Source organism: Staurois parvus, unplaced genomic scaffold (genome assembly GCF_062004578.1).
Source record: "Staurois parvus isolate SC_StPar_1 unplaced genomic scaffold, SC_StPar_1.0 ptg002114l, whole genome shotgun sequence".
Classification (NCBI taxonomy): domain Eukaryota; kingdom Metazoa; phylum Chordata; class Amphibia; order Anura; family Ranidae; genus Staurois; species Staurois parvus.
The window spans coordinates 172,006-182,811 of NW_028319910.1; the positions used below are offsets into that span (position 1 = coordinate 172,006).

Sequence of the window (10,806 nt, forward strand, 5' to 3'; positions counted from 1 at the left end):
GGGTCCGGGGAGAGCGGATATAGTGAACGCAGGGTCCGGGGAGAGCGGATATAGTGAACGCAGGGTCCGGGGAGAGCGGATATAGTGAACGCAGGGTCCGGGGAGAGCGGATATAGTGAACGCAGGGTCCGGGGAGAGCGGATATAGTGAACGCAGGGTCCGGGGAGAGCGGATATAGTGAACGCAGGGTCCGGGGAGAGCGGATATAGTGAACGCAGGGTCCGGGGAGAGCGGATATAGTGAACGCAGGGTCCGGGGAGAGCGGATATAGTGAACGCAGGGTCCGGGGAGAGCGGATATAGTGAACGCAGGGTCCGGGGAGAGCGGATATAGTGAACGCAGGGTCCGGGGAGAGCGGATATAGTGAACGCAGGGTCCGGGGAGAGCGGATATAGTGAACGCAGGGTCCGGGGAGAGCGGATATAGTGAACGCAGGGTCCGGGGAGAGCGGATATAGTGAACGCAGGGTCCGGGGAGAGCGGATATAGTGAACGCAGGGTCCGGGGAGAGCGGATATAGTGAACGCAGGGTCCGGGGAGAGCGGATATAGTGAACGCAGGGTCCGGGGAGAGCGGATATAGTGAACGCAGGGTCCGGGGAGAGCGGATATAGTGAACGCAGGGTCCGGGAGAGCGGATATAGTGAACGCAGGGTCCGGGGAGAGCGGATATAGTGAACGCAGGGCCCGGGGAGAGCGGATATAGTGAACGCAGGGCCCGGGGAGAGCGGATATAGTGAACGCAGGGCCCGGGGAGAGCGGATATAGTGAACGCAGGGCCCGGGGAGAGCGGATATAGTGAACGCAGGGTCCGGGGAGAGCGGATATAGTGAACGCAGGGTCCGGGGAGAGCGGATATAGTGAACGCAGGGCCCGGGGAGAGCGGATATAGTGAACGCAGGGTCCGGGGAGAGCGGATATAGTGAACGCAGGGTCCGGGGAGAGCGGATATAGTGAACGCAGGGTCTGGGGAGACCAGATATAGTGAATGCAGGGTCTGGGGAGACCAGATATAGTGAATGCAGGGTCTGGGGAGACCAGATATAGTGAATGCAGGGTCCTGGGTTTAGTACCACTTTAACTTACAGTGTGCTCTCACTTTTTACAAAGTGTCTGAATGCCTAGAATTCAACTTTAAAAAAACATAGGGAGCAGGAGAACAGGAGCTGCTTGCCAGACTTCCGAGAAAGCAGCTCCAGCTCTTCTGCTTTGAAACAGGTTGATCTGCTTTGTTACTATAGCACACACCACCCGTGCCAGTTTGCTGCCTCATTACAATGGTGCAATGTCAGTGTCTCTTTATGCAGAAACCATAACAATGAACAGGCTTCTCTCTCACCCAGCAGGTCTCCTGAGAAGTTGACCGGGAGCACAATGCCAACAGACAGCACGCCGACTACCACCAACAGACCAATGATGTGGCGCTGGAAGGACAGGTAATGGACAGCATCTGCACCACATTTATCAAGGATTTCGTCATCTCTGCAGGGAGAACACAGTCAGCTATCACTGAAGAGGCAGGATGGAGACAGAAACCCCCAAAATCACCTGCAGACACCGTAAACACCTGACCATCACACCTATGTTTACCAAGGACATGTAGCAGAATACATTTTGGCCTACATTTATTAAGAAATTGGCTTTTTTATTGCATATGATTTTATAACAAAGTAGAAAAATAGTTTTTTTTTTTCAAAATTTTTGTCCTTTTTTCATTTATACAATAAAAATAGAAAAACCCAGAGGTGATCAAATACCACCAAAAGAAATCTCTATTTTTGTTAAAAAAATGCTAAAAACTTTAATTTGTGTACAGTGTTGCATAGCTAAGCCAGTTAAAGTAACGCAGTAGCAAAAAAAAATGTCCTGGTCATGAACAGGGTAAAACCTTCTGGATGTGGTTAAAGACCATTTTTTAATTTCAGGAACAAAAGTGACCCGCAAGAAAAACATAACCAGTTTATTTTAATGTTCACCACGCTCCCATAAATAATAATGATGAATTACATTATTACTGATTATTTTGTTGTCCAGTCTCAGAATATGAGAGAGAGAGAGAGAGAGAGAGAGAGAGAGAGAGAGAAAGAGAGAGAGAGAGAAAGAGAGAGAAAGAGAAAGAAAGAAGGAGAGAAAGAAAGAAAGAGAGAAAGAAAGAAAGAAAGAGAAAGAAAGAAAGAAAGAAAGAGAAAGAAAGAAAGAAAGAAAGAAAAAGAAAGAAAGAAAGAACAAACGAAAGAGAGAAAGAGAAAGAACGAAAGAGAGAAAGAGAGAAAGAAAGAAAGAAAGAAAGAAAAAGAAAGAAAGAGAAAGAAAGAACGAGAGAGAAAGAACGAGAGAGAAAGAAAGAGAGAAAGAAAGAAAGAAAGAGAGAAAGAAAGAAAGAGAAAATAGAGAGAGAGAGAGAGAGAGAGAGAGATAAAGAGAGAGAAAAAAAATGTGTATAAAAAGTTGCATTACCCTTTAATCTGTATGTATACCACCCCTTTTATAGCAAACCTCTATCACCAGCTCTACATTTTGTATAGTATCATAAATCCATAATCATCTCCTACACCGTCCTCGTTATGGGGACTGCTAGAGATCTAAACCTATTACACAAATGTTAGATATTTTGTCCAAAGAAAACAAACCAAAAAACAACAGTTCTGCAACAATGTACATCTACTCCGGAATCTTATTGATAATAAAGGTCTTTTGTATGAATGGACAGACAAGGTTGCACAACTTTTTATGTTTTCTTTGGACAACACAAGTATGAACATTTGTGTGGCAAGTAGTCCCCATAGTAAGGATGGTATAGGAGAGGATTATGTGAATTTATTAGATACCTATGGAGACCCTACACCTGAATGAACCTTGTAGCCTTTTTTTTTACATTTTGGGACTTTATCTAAGGTGATAAATATTGGGGTAACACAGAGAATTTTGGTTGGATATGTAGGTCAGGCTCTGATCTCTCAAAAACATTTACATTTTCAAAGTCCCCTTTTCTGCTCATAAGTGAAGCCACAAGTATATAACCCCCCCCCCCTTATTGTGGCAGTTTATAACCCTTAAGGCTCCATTCATATTTGTGCAACTCCAAAGTCGTAAAATTACCATTGGATGGGTGTGACTTGGATGTGACTTTGACTGTTCCACTACTGTTGCATTGATAACATTAAAGTAGTTCCAAAGTCTCCAGGTTATTCTATGCATGAACGTTAAAAAAACAAACAAAAAAAAACTGTGGCAGTCCCCCCCAATTCTTACCTGAGCCCCCTCGGTTCTACGGGGACTCTCACTCCTGATGGCTGAGGCCAATGGCACTCGCTGCTGTCAATCACAGCCAGTAAGCCAATCAGGAGAGGAAGGGGGGGGGGGAATGAACCATCCCACATGGAAGAAAAATATATTTTAAATATATTTTTAAAATACTCTTCCCAAATATATTGACATATATTTGAAATACTACAATTTTGGCCGTATTCAATATATTTCAAAATATATTTTAATATAAAATATATTTCAATAAATATATATATATATATATACACACACATACATACATACATATACACATACATATATATACATACACACATTGTATGTTGAAATGCGTTTTTATTACAAAATACCTAAAACATTTTTAAAAATACATTTAATCTACATTTTTGGAATACATTTACAAATATATGTTAAAATGACTTTATGTAAAAAAAAATCTGAAGAATATATTTAAAAAATATTTATCATACATTTTGCAATATATATGAAACACATTTCAACATGCAGTGTGTGTGTATATATATATATATATATATATATATATATATATATATATATATATATATATATATATATATATATATATATTTATTTTATTTTTTTTTAATATATAGAATATGACCAAAATTGTAGCATTTCAAATACATGTCAATATATTTGGGAAGAATATTTTTAAAATATATTTCAAATATATCTTTTTTCCATGTGGGATGGCTGTGTGTGTAAATGGACACGCAGAGCTGCGGCTTGGGAGCATGCCTGCTCAGGTGTCCCCATAGCAAGCTGCTTGCTGTGGGGGTATCCAACAGAAAGGAGGGGCCAAAAGAGCCGTCGGGGGACCCAAGAAGAGGAGGATCCAGGCTGCTCTGTGAAAAACCACTGTATAAAGCAGGTAAGTATGACATGTTTTGTTTTGTTTGTTTTTTAAACAAACAAACAAGACTTTAGTATCACTTTAAGATGCGACTTTTGAGGGTTTACATTGCTGTCAAGTTGCATGAAAGTCGCATCAAAGTAGTGAAGGAACCTTTTTATAGTCACATAGATTTGAATGGCTTCCACTGAAATACATGGGCTGGGACTTCCTCAGTAGATAGACAGGCAACACCGGAAGTGATGTGGGAGCTGCGGCCCCGCTGTCATCTTGATGTGCACTCATTTCTTTATTCCTGTAGGTGCAATTTTTACTTTTATAAAGCGTTTTTAAGATCTCCTGCACTATGAGGGGTCTCTATGCCCTGTGATTCTGGTTGCAGAGTGGAGGACGCAGTGAGACTGACTTCCTAAAGGGGCCGCACACCCTTATTCTTATTTCATATACCAAGTCCCACCATCCTTGAGCTTATGAGGAGGAATATCAGTGTTATTGTTGGCGGAAAGTGAGCAGAGAAGACGCTTGTGACCTGCGTTTATACAGGTTCATTCGTGGCGGGGTATAGGCACAAAAGGTGGCGGGATTCATGGGATATTCAGTGGAAGATATATGTGAGCACGGTGTGAAGAACTCATATCTTTTCATTTTATGTGGAACATTTTTTAGGCACTTTTCAGAACACTGAATATGATCATTGGGCATATTTTATGTGGAAATTCATGAACTCCTGCAGGCACGTGGAGAGCGATCATTTTGGATTTGTTTGTGCATATCACCGCTGTTTATTTTGTAATTCGTTTATATTAGTGTGCGCGGCTATAAGAGGTGATGCAACATATTCATTTGTTTGTAATACGGGCTGCGACTTGTCATGCGTCTATGTGTCCAAAGTCGCATGACAAGCTGCACAAGTGTGAATGGAGCCTTATAGGTGACAGGACGGGAACTCACTTTATCCGGAAGATCGCAGTCAGCCAGGAGCAGAAACCCTGGAAGAAAAAAAACACATAACGTCATCCTCGCCCAGAATCACAACAATCATAAGCGTTGGATGTCGTGAGACCCAATGGAACCCTCACACCTCTACTGGGATCCAATGTCAGGTCCTCTCTACAGTGTTCACCCGGAGTGCTGGACTCACGACCAATCAGAAGATTGCTGCTCACTTAAATACTGTAGCTAAAGCTTGGTGTTTACATCCCCCCCTCCTTTGTGACACCTGCATCCCATCTCTACAATGGGCCCAGTCTCTCCAAGGGTGCCCATGCGTTCCCTGTGTCCCCCCTGACTCCTGTTCCTCTGTGCAGCCTTCAGTATGCTCCTCAGATGTCTGGTCTGCTATGCTCCACCATCAGTAGCCTCTGCTGCCACTCTACTTCCAGAGTGATCTACACCCCCCCCCCCCCCTCCTTTGTGACACCTGAACAGAAACATAGAACTCTGTGTACAGGGAACAGCAGTTAGGCTGTTTCTTTTCCATGAAAAGCAGAGAGAAAAAAAAACAGACATATAGTAAGCAGCACACAGTTAACCCCTTGATTGCCCCTAGATGTTAACCCCTTCCCAGCCGTGTCATTAGTACCATGTCAGTGTACAGTATTATCACTGAATTAGTGTCCCTATTGATGTCAGTGACCCTCCCACATAGTGTCTCTTAGCGGCAGATTGCCCGCCACACTATCACAGTCCCACTGTAAGTCACTGATCACTACCATTACAGAATAGCTGCATACATTTCAGTATATATATATATATATATATATATATATATAAAAAAAATACATACATACATATACATACACACACCATAGTTTGTAGATGCTATAACACAAAAATCAATATACACTTGTGATTTTGATTTTTTTTTTTTTTCCAAAAGACATTTGGTTGGGTGTGACTTGGATGCGATTTTGGTTTTGACTGTCGCACAACTGTCCCATTTGTAACATTAAGATGCGACTTTTGAGAGTTTAAATTGCTGTCTATGGCACTCAATTCGCATCAGTGTAGTGCAGGAACATTTTTTTTCAGTCGCATAGATTTGAATGGCTTCCACTGAAATACATGGGCTGGGACTTCCTCAGGAGATAGACAGGCAATACCGGAAGTGATGTGGGAGCCGCAGCCCTGCTGTCACCTTGATGTGCACTCATTTCTTTATTCCTGTAAAGTGTCATTTTTACTGTAATAAAGCGTTTTCTAGGATCTCCTGCACTACGAGGGGTCTCTATGTCCTGTGAGTCTGGTTGCAGAGTGGAGGATTTAGTGAGGCTGATTTCTTAAAGGGGCCGCACACCCTTATTGTTTGCAAAGAACCAAATACCAAGTCCCACCATCCTTGAGCTTATAAGGAGGAGTATCAGTGTTATTGCTGGCGGAACGTGAGCAGGATTTATCCCCAAACAGAGAAGGTGCATGTTACCTGCGTTTGTGACTTGTACCAGTTAACCCCTCGATTGCCCCTAGATGTTACCCCTTCCCACCCTGTGTCATTAGTACAGTGTCAGTGTATAGTATTATTACTGATCACTGTATTAGTGTCCCTACTGATGTCAATGTCAGTTAGTGGCCCTCCTATATAGTGAATCTTAGCGCCAGATTGCCCGCCACACTATCACTGTCCCAATGGAAGTCACTGACCACTACAGTATAGCATCACAGCTGAATACATTTCAGTATATATACTTTAGTTTGTAGACGCTATAACACAAACCAATCAATATACACTTATTGGGATTTTTTTTTTTTTTTTTTTAATCGAAGACACGTAGCAGAATACATTTTGGCCTAAATTTATGAAGAAATTTGATTTTTTTTTATTGGATAGGTTTTATAACAAAGTTTTTTTTTTTTTTTTTCATTTATATCGCAAAAAATAAAAAACCCAGTGGTTATCAAATACCAATAAAAAAATCTTAAAAATGTAATTTGGGTACAGTGTTTCCATGATCAAGCAATTGCCAGTAATGGTAGTGCAATGCTGAATAGGAAAAAATGCCCTGGTCATGAAGGGGGTAAAACCTTCTGGAGCTCAAGTGGTTAAAATAACCCTTGGTGATCCTGCCATGGAGGTCCTTGTTCAGGCATTTCCTGTTATAGGGTGACATCGCTCTGTCCCTGTCTCTAGACTGTGCTCTTTAGTTGTCACTCTGGCTTCTGCCAGCGGCCATTTCAATGTATATTATGCAGGCATGGTCTACTGTTGTCACCATCAAGAAGTGCCATGCTGCCATCACTAGAGAGCATGTACACAGGACGTGGCTGCAATCAGGGGCGTATTTACCACAAGGCACTTGCCTAGGGCGGCATTTTTCAGGGGGGCAGCACCTCCCCCCAGAAAAGAGGATGAAAGAAGGGACACATGCTCCAGGGGGGGCAGCACCTCCTCCCAGAAGAAGGGATGAAAGAAGGGACACATGCTCCAGGGGGGCAGCACCTCCTCCCAGAAGAAGGGATGAAAGAAGGGACACATGCTCCAGGGGGCAGCACCTCCTCCCAGAAGAAGGGATGAAAGAAGGGACACATGCTCCAGGGGGGCAGCACCTCCCCCCAGAAGAAGGGATGAAAGAAGGGACACATGCTCCAGGGGGGCAGCACCTCCTCCCAGAAGAAGGGATGAAAAAAGGGACACATGCTCCAGGGGGGCAGCACCTCCCCCCAGAAGAAGGGATGAAAGAAGGGACACATGCTCCAGGGGGGCAGCACCTCCTCCCAGAAGAAGGGATGAAAGAAGGGACACATGCTCCAGGGGGGCAGCACCTCCCCCCAGAAGAAGGGATGAAAGAAGGGACACATGCTCCAGGGGGGCAGCACCTCCCCCCAGAAGAAGGGATGAAAGAAGGGACACATGCTCCAGGGGGGCAGCACCTCCCCCCAGAAGAAGGGATGAAAGAAGGGACACATGCTCCAGGGGGGCAGCACCTCCCCCCAGAAGAAGGGATGAAAGAAGGGACACATGCTCCAGGGGGACAGCACCTCCTCCCAGAAGAAGGGATGAAAGAAGGGACACATGCTCCAGGGGGGCAGCACCTCCCCCCAGAAGAAGGGATGAAAGAAGGGACACATGCTCCATGGGAACCAGGTGGGATCCGATAGAGGATGGGGGCTGCTTGATGGTGTATGTAGAGCCTGACTCTCATTCCCGGGGAAGTCCAGAGATGAAGAGGAGTGTCTTTCTCTCTATCGCCGGGGGGGGGGGGGGGGGGGGGTGGGTGAGGAAGGCTCTCCCAGATGGGGGGCAGGCGTGTTGTTGTTGGTCAATGTCAGGCTCTCTCCACGGGAAGGAAGGGGGGGGGGGGTGTTGGTCGGTGTCCATGGGGGCAGACGATTTTTGTGTTGCCTAAGGCAGCACAAAATCTAAATACACCAATGGCTGCAATGAGGATGTAGGAGACCAGCAGCACTGGGATGTGGCAAAGGATGAAAAAGGGTGAAAGGTTATAACAAAATAATAATTTACTATACACAGTGCACAGAGCAAACCCCCACTTATAAATGAGCCGTACTCACGTTGTCTCTTTGGTCAAAGTCCACTGAACTGGACACGGAGGTCAGTCGCTCGTAGCGGTCATGGCTCTCGGAGTGCATGGCAGAGGCCACACTAAAGCAAGGAAGAAAAAGGGAGACGTCAGCAACAAAATACTAATGTGTGCACAGAGAAGAAAGGGTTAAATCACTCCGAAAACAGCAGATTAGTCAGAACCAGAACCGTGTGCAGGAAGGAGACCCGCTCTATGGTGTCATATATAATATATACAATAGGTGAGAGAGAGAGAAGGACACACCGCATGCAGCCAGAGATTGGGTTAGAGAGAACCGCAGCTTAGGAAAAAATCAACTTCTCATTAGTGAGGAAAAGCAACACACAGACAGGGAACATACTATTCTCGCTCCACTTGGGAAACTCGCATCCGCCTCTGCCTGGGTACAGGAACACAAAACACAAGACACGTTACATGGCACAATGACCGACATATGGCACGTCACTAACGGGGAGTCACCCTGATCGCAAGAGGAGGATAAAACGGGGGGGCGGGGGAGAGAGAGAGTGAGGGGGTAAAATACATACACTACTGTATATGGCCCAAAGTATGTGAACCCCCAAATGAAGGCGTTCAGGTGTCTCTAGCGAAGGGTCCTGATAAAATGACATCATACAAGACATTGTAGACAATTGTGTCTTCTGGCCGTGTGGTAACAGTTTGGTGAAGGGCCAGCTCCATAAAGACATGGATGACCAGTTTGGTGTGGAGGAACTCAAGTGTCCTGTACAGAGCCCTGACCTCAACCCTACTGAACACCTTTGGGATGAACTGAAAAGCCAACTGTGATCCAGGTCTTCTCATCTAACATCAGTACCTGACCTCACAAGTAGTACAAATTCCTACAGACACCCTCCAAAATGTTCAGGAAACCTTCCTAGAGGAGCAAAGGATGTTATAGCAGCAAAGGGGCAAATTCCATATTATTGACCATAGGGGAAGGAGGTCAACACCATAAAAAAGGCCATGGTAGGGTTGTGAAGTAACTATATATTAATGGCCATGGGGGAAGAGCAACTCCATATTATTGGCCATGGGGGAAGGGGGTCAACACTATAATAATGACCATGGTAGAGTTGGGAGGTAAGAGAGTGTGTGTATATTAATAATCATGGGGGAAGAGAGGCAACTCCATACTAATGACAATAGGGGAAGGGTGTCAACACCACCATAATGGCCATGGTAAGGTTGGGAGGAAACCATATATTAATGGCCATGGGGGAAGAGCAACTCCATAATAATGGCCAAAGGGGAAGGAGGTCAACACCATAATAATGGCCACGGTAGAGTTGGGAGGTAACTACTGTATATATATATATTAATAATCATGGGGGAAGAGGGGCAACTCCATATTAATGACCATGGGAGGGTTGGGACGTAACCACAGTATATAAAAATGGCCATGGGGGACAGGCAACTTCATATTAATAGCCATGGGAGAAGGGGGTCAACACTATAATGACCATGGTAGAGTTGGGAGGTAACTTTATTTGTGTGTATATATATTAATAATCATGGGGGAAGAGGGACAACTCCATATTAATGACCATAGGGGAAGGGGGTCAACACCACAATAATGGCCATGGTAGGGTTGGGAGGAAACCATATATTAATGGCCATGGGGGAATAACAACTCCATAATAATGGCCAAAGGGGAAGGGGGTCAACACCACAATAATGACCATGGTAGAGTTGGGAGGTATTTTATGTGTATGTATATATATATTTATTAATAATCATGGGAGAAGAGGGGCAACTCCATATTAATGACCATAGGGGAAGGGGGTCAACACCACAATAATGGCCATGGTAGGGTTGGGAGGTAACCATATACAGTATTAATGGCCATGGGGAAAGAACAACTCCATAATAATGGCCAAAGGGGAACGGGGGCAACTCCATATTAATGACCATGGGAGAGTTAGGACGTATCCACAGTATATAAAAATGGCCATGGGGTAAAAGGCAACTCCATATTAATATCCATGGTGGGAGGCAATTTTTTGCAGATAAAAAAAGTGCATTTATTATTTTTTGTTGCAGGAACCTATAAAGCATTGCATCATCAATCAGCAGATCACTGATGCCATGCAGGACTCCTGCAAACCTGCCAGTATATCTGCTTT

At 44.4% G+C, this 10,806-nt stretch overlaps 1 protein-coding gene across 1 annotated transcript in view; it reads right to left on the minus strand.

Moving 5' to 3' along the window:
- TMEM63B (transmembrane protein 63B) overlaps positions 1-9,078 on the minus strand; it is a 68,895-nt gene extending 59,817 nt beyond the window's left edge. Inside the window, exons 1-4 of the mRNA XM_089665076.1 lie at positions 9,021-9,078; positions 8,649-8,739; positions 5,091-5,128; positions 1,338-1,480 (exon numbers count right to left, since the gene is read on the minus strand). Of these exons, the coding sequence (XP_089521202.1) occupies positions 1,338-1,480; positions 5,091-5,128; positions 8,649-8,739; positions 9,021-9,049 (301 nt within the window). The 5' untranslated portion in view covers positions 9,050-9,078. The remainder of the gene's footprint in view (positions 1-1,337; positions 1,481-5,090; positions 5,129-8,648; positions 8,740-9,020) is intronic.
- Positions 9,079-10,806: the final 1,728 nt, after the last annotated feature.